This window comes from Prenolepis imparis, unplaced genomic scaffold, assembly GCF_030444845.1.
Source record: "Prenolepis imparis isolate NDT839.2.m4 unplaced genomic scaffold, iyPreImpa1.0 SCAF_14, whole genome shotgun sequence".
NCBI lineage: Eukaryota > Metazoa > Arthropoda > Insecta > Hymenoptera > Formicidae > Prenolepis > Prenolepis imparis.
In genome coordinates this window covers 11,702,477-11,720,482 of record NW_028141172.1, presented here as the reverse complement: position 1 = coordinate 11,720,482, position 18,006 = coordinate 11,702,477, and the positions used below count along the sequence as shown (strand labels likewise).

The window sequence follows — 18,006 nt, the reverse complement described above, 5'->3', positions numbered from 1 at the left end:
TCTCTTTAATCATTATTTTAATACGATGTTTGAATTCGCTTGTTCGATAGCAGAACAAAAAATTTATTGCAATAAAGTAAGCTAGAAATTTTTGATTATAATGAATTAAATGTATATGTCAAGATCTTTTCTTATTTCAAACCGGATCTTACTTTAAAAATGCGCCTCATATAGGATATACATATACGTATATATATATAGAATATAATTATTCGTGAAAACTGTTGGAAGAAACACTGTGAGTATCATCGATCAAGCAGAGAGAAATGAATCATAAACAGAGCGCAGCAAATAAAGCATGATCAGATCGGTCTAGTCTGCGGAGTCAGTTACGATTGCGATTGCCATGAAAAAGGACAATGTTGCGCGTTATTTGTATATTGAAAATAATATACTGTCATATAAACATCACACATCAATATGCACAAATAGTGGATTCTAAAAGATGCATAGTATACAATATGCATAAAAATAGTAATCCTAATTTTTTATATTTTTAGTGAAACAAAAAATATCACAAATATCAACGTGGATAATATTTGATGCTTGTATAGAGGTGAAAGTGACAGAAAATCTATAATTCTATAATTTTCGTATTGCTTATAATTTGTTCGATTACCTTTTTATTGATTATCTTTTTACTAAATATTAAAAGAGGATTACAACAAAAATATATTATTATCTTCGATACAATCAAGTGAATACGTGTTGCTTCGTATTGTTATTGGTTCCCATCGAAAAATTATAAAAATTACTATTTACTAAAAATTCCTTCATATGATCTAAGATATATATATATATATATATATATATATATATATTGTGATTGATTATAAAAAGATATATTAAAATGTAATATTGGAAGACAGTAACGCGATTCGCAAATTAGATTCTAAAGAATTCATCGAGCTCATAATAAAGTATCGGGTCGATTAGATCAAATCTGAATCATCCATAGAATAAAAAGAAAAACAATACTGGTGACTAAAAATTGAGCGCCAACATTCACCGAAGGAAGAGATTATTATGTTTAAGATGAGATTATGCGTTTTATTGAAAAGTTTAATGCTGGTGAAAGCAGCTATCGCGATTTTGACAAAGAATCATACCGTCACGGACAATCCATTTACGCAGGTAAGAAATTTTTTTTGCTTTATTAAAAAACAATTAACTGTTATTACAAGTAATTGTGCAGTTTATTTGAGTAATTACAACGTGTAATATAATAATATTACTTACTGTATAATAAAATAAAACTATACAAAAAACTAAAAAGTATGATGCAATGAGAAAGGATGTATAAAGTTTGAAAATTATATTTTGTTTATAAAGGATGTATAATATAGTACAAAGTTAAACTTAATTAAGACGAAATATTAAAACTTGACTGCATTATGTTTGTGTTTCTATTGCTATTTTTAAGAATAATAATTATTAATATTAATGAGATTTTCTGTTAATTTACCACTATTTTGATACATATATACATATATATATGGCACTTGAATTGAGTTTTACGTGATTTTTCATCAATTTGTAAATAGATTTTATTTACTTTATTAAATATTTATAATTATTTAATGATATAATAAGACTTGTGACTTAATTTTTTTTTAGCTAAATTAATTCAAAGAGTCAGCGTCATTTTTTTGTCTCAAGGATAGTTACATTTGTGCTATATACATATAATGGAGTATCGACTATATTGGTATAATAAAATTCAAATTGTATCAATTAACTTTATAGGGCCAATAGTTAAATGAACAATATACGTAACAGCAATCTATTCCAATCTAACTTGTAAAAATTTATAGATGTATATATATATAACATTCATAGTATATCCATTTATATAGCCATATGAATATAGATATCCATTTAAACAGTTATATGTAGAATATGCACATATTCTTATATCGTGGTAATGTCAATCGAAAGTTTATGGTATCCTGTTTTCCAGAATTTGTTCGCGTTAAAAGATATAACCATAATCAAAAAGAATTTCGACAAGATTTTAAGTACAAAAATTTATATAATTTCTATAATCACACAAACACATTTAAAAGAGAATATTTAAACATTTTGATTCTTGAAATACAAATATTATTATTGTAAGCGCAGATGAACGGCAGTAAAGAAATTGTTCTAAATCCCTCAGTGTAAAATAAGATAGAATATATTTGGCTCAAGATACAATATAATTTGGCAATGTCAACGGTATTAAATTCGAGCGAGGACTGTCCTTTCCGACAGTTAATCGGCTGTATTTATTTCTTTCGCTTAGATAGTTCTCGATTTTTCGGTTATTGCTTTGTCTTACGACCTCGTCAAGGTAATCGGAGATATTGTTTTTACTTGGCTGTCTCACGAAACAATCCGAGTCGACTTACACTGTTTTGTTTGCGTCCATATAATAATACCGAGTTTGTCTCGAGTAAATATAACGGTCGAGACAAATACTTTTATTATCGATTCGCAATATCTAAGATAAATTATTCACGCGATACAATATTATAATTTAAAATAATTCCGATCCTACATTCGGCCGTTCTGACAATTAAATCTGTCCTCAGATTTCGTCATGATTATTATCGATTCGCAATATCTAAGATAAATTATTCACGCGATACAATATTATAATTTAAAATAATTCCGATCCTACATTCGGCCGTTCTGACAATTAAATCTGTCCTGAGATTTTGTCATGATTATTATCGTCATCGCAAGAATCGTCGTTTTCTAGCCATGGTTTTATGTGATCGGCGGCTGTTGAAGTTTCGATCGGTCCTTCGTGGTCGCCGATTTTTCTAACGACATATCTATCGTTGCGCAAAATTTTAACTATTTGATATGGTCCTAAAAATTTAGCGGCGCATTTTAAACCTGGTCCGGCCTGTGTTCTCTTAATAGCTACCAAATCGTTCTCGCGATACTGCTTCGCTTTTTTACGGCGCTTATTATAATTTCGCCTATTCTCGTCTTGTGTGCGCATTATACATTCTCGCGTCTGCTCTCTTAACTCATCTCGACCAATACTGAACATCGCTTCCATTTCCTCTTCAATTAATTCTCTCAATTGCGGATTATCTCTCAGCCTCATATGCGTACCGAACATTACTTGAAATGGAGTTTTACCCGTGCTTCGACTCGATATCGCGTTTAAATATTGCTGAGTTTGACTCAAATATTTGTACCATTCGTCTGGTTTAGAAGCGGTCAATTTTGTCAATACCGGTATCAATGTTCGATTTATTCTTTCTACTTGCCCGTTCGCCCGAGGAACGCCTGTCGTAATTAATACGTGTTCGATATTTTCTTTTCGACAGTACTCATGAAATTCATTCGAAGTGAAGGCCGTTCCTCGATCCGAAATGATTCTTCTCGGGTTTCCGAAATTAACCGCCAATTTATCAAGCTTATCTATTACTTCCGCTGTATTAGTCGATCGCGTTCCGAAAAGCCATACGAATTTAGAGAATGCATCTACGACAACGAAAATGTGATGATATCTTTTTTTCGTCGAAGGAAGCGGTCCTAGGTGGTCGATATGATATGTCTCAAGAGGTACATGACCTTTATCGGATTTAGGTACCCATCTAATTTACCTGTCTTTTTGTTTGCTAAAATACAATTTACGCAATTCCGAATTATAGTTTCGACGATTTTACGCATGTTTGGGAACCAATAATTTTGCTTAATTAACGCTTCGGTTTTTTCAACCGCAAAGTGACCGTTTTCATGCGCGTGACGAGCTACCTGCGCTTGTAAACATTTCGGGACAATTACTTGTAGGTCGCCCTCTTTATACAACAGTCCGCTTCTCACTACATAACCGTCTCTCTCTCCTTTATTAGCTAATGTATAAATATCTCGCAAATTTACGTCCTCTCGCTGGGCCCTCCGAATTCTCGCAACCATACTCTCTTCTGATTCACTTATTAACATACTATGAGGTAACGGGTTTCGACTCAAGGTATCCACGTGAATCATATTCTTACCCGGACGATGTACAATAGTGTAACTGAATTCTTCTAATAGTAAAGCCCATCTAGCGACGCGAACGCACAGATCTTTTTTGTTCATTGTTAACGCAAATGCTTGACAATCTGTCACAATTTTAAAATTAATCCCCAACAAATAGACTCTAAATTTTCGCAGAGCCTTTATTATTGCTAGAGTTTCTAACTCGTAACTTGTATATTTCGCCTCGGCGTCCGTAGTTTTTCCGCTCGCGTAGTATATCGGGTGTAAAGCACCATCGTTATCGCACTTCTGGAACAATATAGCGCCGAAACCGTACATCGATGCGTCGGTGTGTAATTCTGTTTCCGCTTTTAGCTTATACAATCTTAACAGCGGTTTTTCGCTCAATATAAATTTCAATTTATCAAAGGCTTCTTTTTCTTTCGCGCCGAACTCAAATTTCACATTCATTTTTAACAAATTGCTCAAAGGTCTGGCTATTAGCGCATAATTTTTAATAAATTTCCGGAAGTATCCGGTCAGTCCCAAAAAACTCTGTACTTGTTTTATCGTTTTCGGCTGCGGGAATCTCATCACGGCTTCCGTCTTATGTTCGGTTGGGCGCGTCGAACCATTTTCAATAATTAGGCCCAAAAACTCAACTCTAGTTTGCAAAAATTTACATTTCCCCCAATTGATATCTAACCCGAATTTCTCAGCAACGCACAAAACCTTCTCAAGGCCCGACAGCGCGACTTCAAAATTCGCAGACGGGACAATTATGTCATCCACGTAGGTTAAAACCACGCCGTCCCTAATCAGTTCTCGAAAGATCTGGTTTATGAATCTCTGGAATACTGCCGGAGAATTGCATAAACCGAAAGGCGCGTAGAGAAACTCGTATTGTCCATCCGGAACTACGAAGGAGGTGTACTTCCTACTCTCTTTTTCTACCGGCACGTGAAAGAATCCGTTTCTTAAATCGATTGTACTGTATACCGACGCCCCCTGCAACGCATCTAATTGATCATCAATTAATGGGAGTGGGTATCGATCTTTAATTATTTTTTTATTCAATTGCCGATAATCGACACACAATCTCGTTTCTCCCGTTTTTTTTTTGTACTAGGACTACTGGACTCGCGTAGTCTGAAAGCGAAGGTTGAATAATACCCGCGGTCAACCATTCGCTTACATGTGCGCTAACTTTTTCCTTCTCCGACGGAGACAAACGCCTCGGCCTTTGATAAACCGGTTCATCGTCGCGAAGTACAATAGTCATTTTATATTCGGTCTCGCATTTTTGGGTGGGATTATATTTATTAATTATGTCACTTACATTATTTTTATGCTCGCTCGTCAAATGAGATAAATCGACATCGCTAGACTCGCTCGTTAATTCGATTTTAAAAATTTCAGGGAGTCTGCCGCTCGGATCTCCGCACTAGGTTTTCGCACCGTAATTTTCCCTTCTTCGACATATAAATTAATTTTGTTTATTAAATCGGTTCCTAAAATCAAGTCATATTGCAGCAATTCGTTCGGCACTACCGATAGGCTTGTTAAGAAATAGTCGTCATCAATTTTAATTTTAATGTCGAATTTTCCCTTAGTTTTAAAGTTCTGTGCGCCTATACCGCGAAACACAATTTCTTGATGGGTCAAATTCGGTGACCCTATATTTAAATATTGATCCTCGCGAATTAGTGACAAATCGCTGCCGTATCAATTAACGCGACTAAATTCTCGTTATCAATTTTACGTCTTTAAGATATTTACGCTCCGTTTTCGCGATATCACACGCACTTTTAACTTCATTAATTTTGACTTTCTTTTTCTCGCAATTCGCCGCAATATGACCAAATTCTTTACATTCGAAACATCGTGTACCTTTTGCTTTAGAAGGACAGTTCGCTGCACGATGTCCCTGCGCCCCGCAATTATGGCACCGCATCACACTCTTTGTCGCCACTGAGTCCTCTCTCTCGGCACGTCCCTGGGCGCGCCGCTCTCCCGTGCTTCCTCGGGCTCCCGGCTGCTCTCTCCCTCGCAGCGACACTCTCTCGATCGCCTCAAGTAACGCCCTCCTCGTTCGCAGCCGTTGCACTCGTGCCTGGTCTCGTAATACTGGATCCGGAATTCCCTCAATAACATATTCGACCATTTCGTCTTCCTCAATTTTAATTCGGTTTCCGAGAATTACTTTCTGATGCAAGTATTCGTTGAACGTCTCATCCCTTCGCCAGACACGCTGCTCGAACTGCTTCCTCATATGCACTCTTCCCGGCTCGTGGAAGAACATATTCTTCAACTCGAGTAACAGCTCGTCAACAGCGATCTCGGTGTACGTCGAATTGGAATGAAACCATTCTTGCGCCTTGCTTTTCAGGCGTGCTCCGATCAAAATTCTCGTTAGATCGTCTGTCAGATTATATGCACTTCTCAGGGATCCCACACGCTTCACCCAGGACTCAAACGTGCTGCCGTCGCCCTCGAAATATCCTAATAGACCCGCAATGGCATTGATGTTGGTTGCGCTTGATTCATGGGAGGTCGTCGGACTCCTTGCTATTGTTTCATTTCTCGACTCGCCTCCGTCAATATTTGCATTTTGGGTGCGTCTTAATAAATCATTCTCTCGCCGCATTAACTGCAGCTCGCGCTCCATCAATTGCTTATCTCTCCGACACAACTCCATTTCTCGTCGCAGATATTCGACCTCAGTGTCGATCACGCTCGGTTCGTCTACTTCCTCGTTACTCTCCTCCTCACTCGGCACCCGCGACATCCATCCTCCCGCTGGATCTCTCTCAAAAAGTCTGGCTATTAATTCATTTTTCGCGCCAGTAGTCGCCAGGCCCTTCTCTCGCAGTATCGCTTTAAGTTCATTGACGGTGAAATTGTTTGCGTCTTTCTCAGTGCTTGCCATTCTCTCTCGTCAACCAATTTTCACAACAATCGCGAAAAATCAATACTTGTGGAACAATTATCTATTATCGATTTCGCGTCGCAGCCGTTCACTGCCCTTCGCAGCGTCAACTCACGTCAGATCCCGGCTGAGCCCCCAAAATTGTAAGCGCAGATGAACGGCAGTAAAGAAATTGTTCTAAATCCCTCAGTGTAAAATAAGATAGAATATATTTGGCTCAAGATACAATATAATTTGGCAATGTCAACGGTATTAAATTCGAGCGAGGACTGTCCTTTCCGACAGTTAATCGGCTGTATTTATTTCTTTCGCTTAGACTTCTAGATAGTTCTCGACTTTTCGGTTATTGCTTTGTCTTACGACCTCGTCAAGGTAATCGGAGATATTGTTTTTACTTGGCTGTCTCACGAAACAATCCGAGTCGACTTACACTGTTTTGTTTGCGTCCATATAATAATACCGAGTTTGTCTCGAGTAAATATAACGGTCGAGACAAATACTTTTATTATCGATTCGCAATATCTAAGATAAATTATTCACGCGATACAATATTATAATTTAAAATAATTCCGATCCTACATTATTAAAATTTTAATCATAACGGACGGATTATTAAAAAGTAAACACGCTTACTTTAAATTGTTAACTAACAATCGCAAAAAAACTAAATCATTAGCTATAATTATCAGCAAAATCGCGTCAGGAATCGAAGAGAGTAACATTTTCATATATCATTTATTATAAAAGAAACAATTATGAATTCTTATTAAATAATCCTTATTATGCCTATTCTGCGTGAGTTTTTTTTTTTAAATAAGAATCATGTTTGATATTTCGCAAGAAAATATGTTGAATAATAAGAGTAAATATTTTAGAAATGAAATTACATAATATTTAACACATTATAAATGAGGAATGGAATTATAAATAAAAATATCTAGCTAATATTATTACAAATCAAAAAATGTTTTGCTCCTTTTAGTTATTTCGACATTTATGTTATTATTTAAGGTAATCTTGTTCATATATATTTCTATATATACTATTTTATTTATCATTAAAAATACAGTGGAATTTCTGGCTTAGCTGCATTACTAATTTTTGTTATATGTTATATTTTATTAAGGATATTTCAGAGACCGAAAACAACAATCACCTCATTTTACAAAATCTCCAGGCGGATCAGAATTTTTCTGATAGCGTAACTATAAAAAATAAAGTCGATGAAGTCGATGAAGTTACATTTGCAAATATGTCCATGAACCCAGAATCTATTAGTAAGATGCAATAAATATATAGAACAAATTAATAAAAAAATTAACAAATAATTTACAAGTTGCAAGTATAATGTAAATTCAAGAGAGAGTAAAAATTAAATTTAAAAAAATATCAAACCATTTTCTAATAGCAAAAATAATATAAAATTCATTCTGTCGAAAAGAGAGAAAAAATTTATACACTGTATGTAAAATAAAGCAAAATTTAGATAACACCATCAATTACATTATTATTCTTGTTTATTTTAAATCAGTCGAAAATAATGTACCTCTAATTTGTTAATAAATAGGAAATTTTAGAAAAGAGTTTAGCATTTTATTGGTAGTTTATTTGATTATAACTTAGCAATTACTTTTCTAACACAAGTCTTGAAACACATACACACACAAATACACAAGGGTTTTATGTTATTTCATTATTTTAAAAACTTGCTATGTTAATTTTGTAATATATGTTTATTTTTCACTTTTTTCTTTATTTTTAATGCACGTTAAATTATTATTTTTTTTTTTTAATTTACCGGAATAATCAACTTAAACATATTAATATGTACCATTTTAAAATCTCTAGGAATAATTCCGAGCGAGCCAAGAGCATTCGTAGAGTTCAATGGATTTCTAAATGAGAAAATCAACATTTCTGTGACATTCAGGTGAAGAATCAAAGTTTTCAGTCTATATCCTTTTTTTCTCTAAAATTTAACATAGACATATACAATCAAAATATTAATTCTGTTAAAAAATTATTAAATATGAAAAGGCTAAAATTTATCTTACAGATGGAACCAACCTGAATTTGCAAACAAAGCGATACAAGGATATACAGTGCAATGTTGGTTCATCGAGAACCTAAAAAAGATTCAAATCTATGACGAGAAAACTATTTTAACTACAATGGAGTGCACAGAGTATAATCTAAAACCTGATACAACGTACTATTTTCGAGTACGAGCGCATACTAAAGCTGGTGCTGGTCCTTATACAGATTTAATGAACGTATCAACGACGCACGAAAATCCGATACCTCAATTATTGATTGCAGTGAATAATACTATTGCAATATGGGATCTGGATTCAAGAACCTACGGCAATCTCTTTACCCTTAATAGCAATGTTAATGCAATAGAAGTGGCGTATTCTGTAGCGGAACATAAAATTTATTGGATCCAGTTAATTTCTAATGTGCATGAGTATATACATGAGTTAATGATAGGGGATATGAATAAAAATAATATTACAAAAATAACTAGTTTAAAAAGAAATTCACGCAATCTTTGCATCGATTGGATTCGAAGAAATCTATATTGGATGGAATATGACAGCTCAACGAAATACATTATAAAGCTGGACTTAACAATGTGGCAAAATGGTATAGTCAAATATGATAAGATCTTGAGCAGAGAAAATCTTTTTTATTTCACTCTACAGCCGTCTAAGGGGTACGTTAACTTTTATTCACTAAAAAAATGAACACTTTTGTGTCCTTCAGTTAAGAATTTATATTATTTTCTAATTTTGCAGTAATAAGCTATGATTTTGTAAAAAAGATATAATGAATCATAAAATCATTAATTATCATAAAATTGTAAGAACTTAAGTTTATTATTTTTTTAACTTCACGTTTAAAATTACGTTTTATAATATAAATATATAATAATATATACATTTTCCAGATTTTTATATTGGATAGAAGATTTATCAGATTTGCAGTTTGTAATAATGAAATCGGATGTTGACGGAAGAAATGTGCAATCTTTTTTAATAACCGATTGTCCAACATCATATTATATAGTTTTGCATAAAATGAAGCTTGACATCACAAATACAGAGGAGCCCCTAATATTCTGGATACAAAACAATGAATTAATTGTGGCGAACATTAAAATAAATAAATGCAATTCGATTTCAACTGCTGAAATGGGCGCACATTTTTGGCCAGATTTTATAACTGATAAAACAAACATTTATTTACGTGGACATTATGTAAATACATCAGATTTTAATCTTTTTATTTTAAAAAAGAAGTATGCACTTGTCGACAGTGAAAAAAACGCATCTAAACACGTGCAAATAATAAACAGCACGGATTACTTTAATCCCCTAATATCGTTTGGTAAATCATCCTCCTTACAACCATATCCTCGGACGGAATGCCTTACGCCTGATGAAAAGAATTATAATATTACAATAGTAAAAATAACAGCACACAGTATTGTTTTGAACTTTACAAAACCAAATCGCAAGCACAAATGCAAAAACAACATACCAACTCCTAAATATATCATCTACGTAAGCTGTTTGAATAATAACCTTAATAACGAGTTCGATGAATTCTATATGCAGACATACGAGCGGCATTATAAAATTCAGAATTTAACACCGTTTACAAAATACAAGCTGAAGCTAGCTGTGAGCAATTTTTACTCTGATCAATTATCGACGGACCTGCAATTCAGCTCGGAAGTAATATTGAAAACTAACGTGAGCAAGCTCAATGCACCGGAAAATGTAACGGTTCAGGTTCTGACGCCGACTATAGCGGCAGTTTATTGGATTCCACCCACGAAACTAAATTGTACGACAGTAACTTATAAAGTTTATTGGGAATCAATTAACTCGGTGAAAAGCACGCAACCGATAGAAGAACCATTTATTAATAATAAAGTAGACAACCAACATTTTACAATAATCCAACCGTTGCTACCAGTACAGAAATACTTAGTATATGTACGTGTGTATCCAGCCAACTATACCAATCTCTATAATGACAGTTTGAGCAAAACCGTGTACACATACTCGGAACCGAACAATATAACTTTGAGCGAAGTTAGCATAAACAATATGAATATTTCGTGGATTCCTAGCGTTAATCTGACGATACATTACATACTGGAATACAAAAGTGATGCGATGCAAAAGTGGCAAATCGCAGATAATTTTGAGACGAATAATAAGACAGTAACGTATTATATAGAAAACTTGCTACCGGCAACTTTATACAAGTTTCGTTTGATACTGACATATCCTGAGTACGAGAACTTTACATGGCCATCTGATGAAAGATTTATTTTTCGAACACTTGGTAAGCAAATATGATAATACGAGGTCTGTAAATAAAGTAATGAGACTGGTACCAGACCGCACGAATTGGTAACACTGCGCGTCTCCGCGCCACAGTGGGCGCACTTCAACATCTTATGTAGCTTCAGCGTGAGTGGCGAGTCGCTCGTGTCAACAGGTGGATTGTGAGAGCTTTTTTTGCAAAGTGATTTTTTTTGCTGCGTCACTATAATGAGCGAGCGGAATTACGAGCAACGGTGTGCGATCAAGTTCTGTTTGAAACTTGGCTACAACGCGACTAAGACTCTAGCAAAACTCCAACAGGCCTACGGTGATGCTGCTTTGTCAAGAGCCCAGGTGTTCAAGTGGTTCAAGGCATTTTCCGAAGGTCGGGAATCAGTTGAAGATGAGTCTCGGTCTGGAAGGCCATCAACGTCGAGAATTGACGAAAATGTGGAACGAATTCGAGATCTTGTGCGGTCTGACCGTCGGTTAACTGTCAGATTGATCGCAGACGAGCTGAATTTGAACCACACGACCGTCCATCAAATTCTGACCAACGAACTGGGGATGAGAAAAATTTGTGCGAAAATGGTACCCAAAATTCTCACTCCTCAGCAAAAAGAAAACAGAAAAGAAGTGTGCCGCGATCTTTTGGAGCGGATTGAAAATGATCCAGATTTTTTCAAAAATGTGATCACAGGCGACGAGACGTGGGTCTTTGAGTACGATCCCGAAACCAAAAGACAAAGTGAAGAGTGGCACACTGCAAACTCACCACGGCAGAAAAAAGCAAGAATGAGCAAATCAAGAATCAAAACCATGCTCATTTGCTTTTTTGACAGTAGAGGAGTCGTCCATAAGGAATTCGTGTCTCAAGGGCAAACGGTCAACCAACATTTGTACCGTGAAGTTCTGGAGAGGTTGCGAAAACGGGTTGCTCGCGTGCGGTCAGACATCAAAGACACCTGGATGCTGCATCACGACAATGCACCGTGTCACACAGCGCTTTCGATTACGGAGTTTTTGGCACAGAAAAACATTCCTGTCGTCCCCCAGCCCCCGTATTCGCCTGATCTGAGTCCCTGTGACTTCTTTCTCTTCCCGAGATTGAAAACTCATCTCAAAGGACATCACTTTGATACGACCGAAAACGTAAAAGCGGCTGTAACCGACCAGCTGAAGGCTATTCGGGTTTCTGAGTTCCAGCACTGCTATGAAGACTGGAAACAACGTCTCAGGCGCTGCGTGGCTTCCCAAGGGAACTATTTTGAAGGAGACAGAGTTAAATTATAGTTAAATTATAAATAAAAGTTCATCTCGAAAAAGTCTCATTACTTTATTTACAGACCTCGTATGTAGATATTTTAATATGATCTGTTTATTTGACATACATATAAATGTATTACAGAATTTTAAGAATGAAATATTTTTAATGATAAAATTATAAGAAAAAATTATAGAAATATTCAAATAAGACAAAAAAATTAAAACTATATTTTTATGTAACAAAGGTGATGAATCAAGAATTCGAACTACCCAATATAATCTAACATTGATGTTAAGCCTTGCTGCTACCGTTATTGTAATCTGCATCTGCTACTTTATTTATTGTTGTAAGTATATTTGATACAATTTTTTTAATTACAAATTATGATTAATGTAGTAAATAGAGAGATTTTCTAAAAAAAAGTTAACTTACTTGTTAAAAGAGTAATATTTAAAATTAGCAATATTATTTAAATATATTATAACTTTATAATAGTATACCGACAACGCAAAGAAGGTAACGAGCAAGTTTTGACTAGGATTCTACATGAGGTACGTATGGGAAACGTTCAGCATAATGCGCTATACAGTCCTGCGTTGCAATATAATCCAAATAAATTTATGATGACTAAAATCAAACGTGAGCAAATCACACTAACGAAACTCCTTGGTAGCGGCGCATTTGGAATGGTAAATTTTTCGTAACGTCATATTTTAAGTCATTAATGTTTAGATGTAGAAATAAGAAATACACATGTCTTAGTAAATGTTACACCGAAAAAATTGTTTTTTTTGGTATGCATTAATGAGTCCTCTTAATAGATATTATTAATGAATAAGAATATTTCCATCTTTTAAATTGAGAATACATTCTTATTATTTTTGCAACTTTAGCGCCGCAATAAATAAATTAATAATAAATTTAATATAAAAATTAGTAAAATAAAATTATTTAAATTTATAATAAATTTATAAGTTTACAATTAATATTAAAAATAATAACATAATAAGCAAAAATGTGTATTTAACTATGTCAAATACATAAAAAATATTCAATTATATGTGTAACATTTAAATATACATGTAATAAGTAACAAATGTCCATTTGTAAGACTGTTTTTTGTTATATCGATTAATAATTTTAATAATACACGAATAAAATAACATCTCATCAAGTATATATGTATTCTTGCATGTTAAGAATATCTCTTTAGATAATTTTTCTCCTAAATTAAGAGGATCTTTTTGGCGCCTATTTTATTGAAAGACATTATAAAGATAAGTGGCATATACTTAAGATAAGAATACAATTTTTTCGGATATATAAATCAACTTTTTAATAGAAATAGTAATACATTAATTTTTATGAGATATACATATGCACTTTATTTTTTATCATTGAATTATTTAAAATAAAACGAAATATATCCCAAGTAGCAAAGTGACGTCAGAAGACGACATTAGTTGCTTTCCATTTACATCAAAACTCAGATAATTCTCACTTGTGACGTCATAACTCAGTTGAATGCACGTTCCTTTTGAAGCTGAGAAAGTGAGATTCAACTGAGTTTCTGCACACGATCGAGACCGTGTGCTCTAGTGAGTTTAATAGACTCACATTAAAAGTAAGGTTATGAACCTGTATTATTGTGGCGGGACGTCGTTATGCTTTAAAAACTCACGATTGCTCACGATACAATTTACAATGCTAGATTTAAGATTATTGAGAATAGTTTCTCACTTGCGCGTTCCTTTTACTCACTGAATCAATGACGTCATATCTGAGTATAAAATACTCACATAACTGAGTGACTCAGTATCACTTGAGTGTAAAAGAAAAGCAACTATTATGACGTCTACTTTTAGTCATTTTTGGTCCATGACGTCAGTGACTAATAATGGACGTTTATAAGACGTTATTTTTTAGATCAACTAGACATTATTTTGAAGACGTCTTAAGACGTCTTAAATTCGTCCAAATTTAGTTCTTTCATTTATCGCTATGCGACGCGCGATGCACTATCTATCTTGTATTTAAGTTTTAGTCATGGAATTATATATATATAAAGCTGGCAAACAACTGCTATTAAAATTAAAAGTATCATATAAGTACCAAGTACCTCTAACTATAAGGTACACTTAGCAACTGAAGAATGCCTTTTTAACAAATAAATTTACGTATGCGCGTAAATTTATTTGTTAAGGCTTTCTTCTGTTGTCAAATATACTTTAAACTTTTATATTCTAATTATCTAATTTATCGAATATGTAATATATTTATCGAATGATTTATTCTTACTGGGCTAAAACTGATCCCATGAATTAATTATTAAAATATCGAAGTTTTGTCAATTTTAAGTATTATATTCGTCATATTATGTCGTCAATAAGAAGTCAGAAAATGATGTCTTGTGGATGTGACATATCGGTGTTATTTTCGGGTCTTATAAGACCTAATTAAAACGTCTAATCGGTCTTTTTGTGACCAAAATTTACCGTCATTCTGACGTCATTTTGCTACTTGGGATATGTATAATGTTATAAGAAATTAAATTATCTTTTCTTTTTTAATAAAAGTTACATTAATTTTCATGATTTCGCAGGTGTACCAAGGGAATGTCAAGGATTTAGACGAACCGGGATCAGAGACATCCGTTGCCATAAAAATGTTAGAAAAGTGTGCTTCTGTCGAAGAAAAAAAGAAATTTTTGCAAGAGGCTAAGCTTATGAATCATTTGAGACACGAACATGTGTTAAGATTACTAGCTGTCTGCTTAGACGAGGATTCTCCATTACTCGTGTTGGAATTAATGGAAACTGATCTGCAAAAATATTTGAGAGAGTGTCGAATATTACAACCTTCTGATTTACACGCTTTGCGTCTTCAAGATTTGCTCGCTATGTGCGAAGATGTTGCGCGAGGCTGTTGCTATTTAGAAGAGCTGCGCTTTGTGCATAGAGATCTCGCGTGCCGAAATTGTTTAGTGTCTGCGAGAGATCGTGATAATCGTATCGTCAAAATCGGTGATTTTGGACTTGCTAGAGATATTTGCAGGGATGACTATTACCGCAAGGTAGATATAATTAATTAAAAAAGATGAAACTTTTTGAAAGTGTTTTTCTATTGTAGCGTCTTTATATTATTATATTATATCTTTAAGTCAAATAGAATTTAAGAAAAATGAAGACCATGTATATATTTTTATATATATTTCTCCAATATATATGTAAATAATGTATAATGCAAAATATTAGTAAACAAAATGTATAATGCAAAATATTAGTTTTTTGCTTAAGAATACTTATTGCAAAAATGGATAATTAGAATAGGAGATTTATCTTTGTTAAAATTTTATTTTAGGAAGGAGAAGGTCTGCTTCCTGTTCGCTGGATGGCACCGGAATCCCTAGTGAACGGAATATTTACTTCTCAGAGCGATGTTTGGTCATTCGGAGTACTAATGTGGGAGATTACATCATTGGGTGAGCAACCTTACTCTACAAAATCTAATCTCGAAGTGATGAATTACGTACGCGAGGGAGGCAGGTTGCAGATGTCTCTCGATTGTCCATCCTTGTTATATCTATTGATGCAGCGTTGCTGGGGTGTAGCGAATGCCAGACCAAATTTTAAAATTTGTCTGAACAATATTATAGATCTAAGAAGCGACATAAAAGACGCAAAATTGCATCCAATATGAATATTATTTAGCCGGCACAATTAATTAATTATTTGAACATGTGTATATTAAAGAGAAACGAATTTTTGCACATTTATTTGAAATATTTGAAAATATGTCTGTATTAGACATCTCTATATATGTTTGTAAGTAAATTGGTCATTGTCATTTTATAATCTTATTTTTCAAAGAAACGTAATAAACTATATGTTTACTAGATGTTTTATAACTTGATCGAATGCAGATGCATCGTGATCTATTCAAAAGGAAATCTTAATATGTAAGAGTGAAAGAGATAGTATTTTGCGATTCGTTGATTAGCTTTAAAGAATTTATCGAATGATATACGAAAAACATTTAATATTGGACATTAATATTTTAATTATTGTATTTATTCAGTATCATAGCGCGAAAATTACGAGTGCTCTTTAATTATATAAAGGCTAGTCAATGTTTTATTAGAAAGTGGGAGAATTGTTGCCTTGCTTCGTAAATTCGCCAGTGACCTACAATAGGTGTTATCTCAGAGAGGATATAAATGACTCTTTGAAAAATGGTTCTAATTTATTGCATTATGGCATTGCATGTTTAACTAAAAGTACTAACGAATAATCACGTACTTCTCGTAGGATTTAGGATATATTGCAGTTCTGTTCAGTTTCCAGAAAAAGTACTCTACTATATATGGTTGTAAGTTTCACTCCAGTAAAAGATTTCTTTATTTTAAAAAATTAAATATTTTTACATATGTTAATTTACATGTATAACTGTAAAACTATAAACAAAAAATTTGATGTTAAAAAAATTTACTTAAATAATTTAAACTGCATAATCAAAGAGCTTGACATTATATAAGCTTGATATTAAAAGCTGAGATATAAAAAAGATGTATAAAGTTTGTTAATATTACATTTAAAATTACCACATGTAAAAATAGATGTTATGTAGTATAAAATTATGCTTTTATAATTATAAATATGGCCGTATACATATATTAAAAGGTAACCATAATATAATATATGTATATATTTTTTAAATTTTTATATTTAAAAATAATGATTTTTAATATTAATGAATTTTTATTTTCTATATAAAAGTGTTAAAGTAGCGTAAATCTAAATTTTTACTCGGGATAGTTTTAGCATAATTCGTTTCACCATTTGACATTAAAATATGAAAAGAGATCAAGTTTTATCTATCAAAAAGTATCAGTTCAAATAGGTGGTTATTTTCGATACTTTTGGAAATGACATATGAAGATAGATAAAATTACTATAAAATTTTTTGTTTTTTTAATATCCATTCTCGATATTCTATAATTTTTATTTTAAATTTATAATACACAACTAGAAACATGAAGATGAATTAATGTATAGTGTATTAAATACTTAATAAACTTTCTTACCGATAAATTCTTACCGATTTCATTATTTACAGTCAAGTTTTCAGAATAATCTTGGACACAGATTCGTTGTTTGGTGACATTTAGTAATCCTTGATCTAGAAGTTGATTTAAAATGTTCTATTGATATACATTGTATAGCTTGTAAGTGTGATCTATCTCGTTGGATCGCTTGAAAATATTTCAAAATAAATATTACATGTAATGGTTTGCATTATCTTTAATAAAAAATGAGATGTTAATTTTTAAAGTCAATAATTCGCTTACAATACCTTATAATTATATAATATATGTATAATGTTCTATATTACTATTAACACATTTGCATAAGAAAAATATTAAACTTTAGCATATATTTCGTTTACTAACACTGAAAAATAATAAAATAATTCTTTTTTTATAAATGCGTTTATTATCACTCACAGTT

The 18,006-nt window shown here is 33.0% G+C and overlaps 1 protein-coding gene across 1 annotated transcript; it reads left to right on the top strand.

Moving 5' to 3' along the window:
• The first annotated feature begins 480 nt into the window (after positions 1–480).
• LOC145945063 (proto-oncogene tyrosine-protein kinase ROS-like) lies at positions 481–16,861 on the top strand. Its single transcript, XM_083053898.1, has 9 exons — positions 481–556; positions 959–1,134; positions 8,741–8,822; positions 8,949–9,608; positions 9,843–11,251; positions 12,744–12,842; positions 12,995–13,188; positions 15,102–15,572; positions 15,860–16,861. The coding sequence occupies exons 2-9, from the start codon at positions 1,044–1,046 to the stop codon at positions 16,196–16,198; spliced, it is 3,345 nt and encodes a 1,114-aa protein (XP_082910024.1). The 5' UTR covers positions 481–556; positions 959–1,043; the 3' UTR covers positions 16,199–16,861.
• Positions 16,862–18,006: the final 1,145 nt, after the last annotated feature.

What these genes read in the sequence shown, in the direction of transcription:
- LOC145945063 (XM_083053898.1), top strand. Translation starts at nt 1,044, where the DNA reads ATGCGTTTTATTGAAAAGTTTAATGCTGGTGAAAGCAGCTATCGCGAT. An exon ending in ACTCTACAGCCGTCTAAGGG is followed by an intron (nt 9,609 to 9,842) that starts GTACGTTAACTT and finishes TACATTTTCCAG; the next exon opens with ATTTTTATATTGGATAGAAG. An exon ending in GGGATGACTATTACCGCAAG is followed by an intron (nt 15,573 to 15,859) that starts GTAGATATAATT and finishes ATTTTATTTTAG; the next exon opens with GAAGGAGAAGGTCTGCTTCC.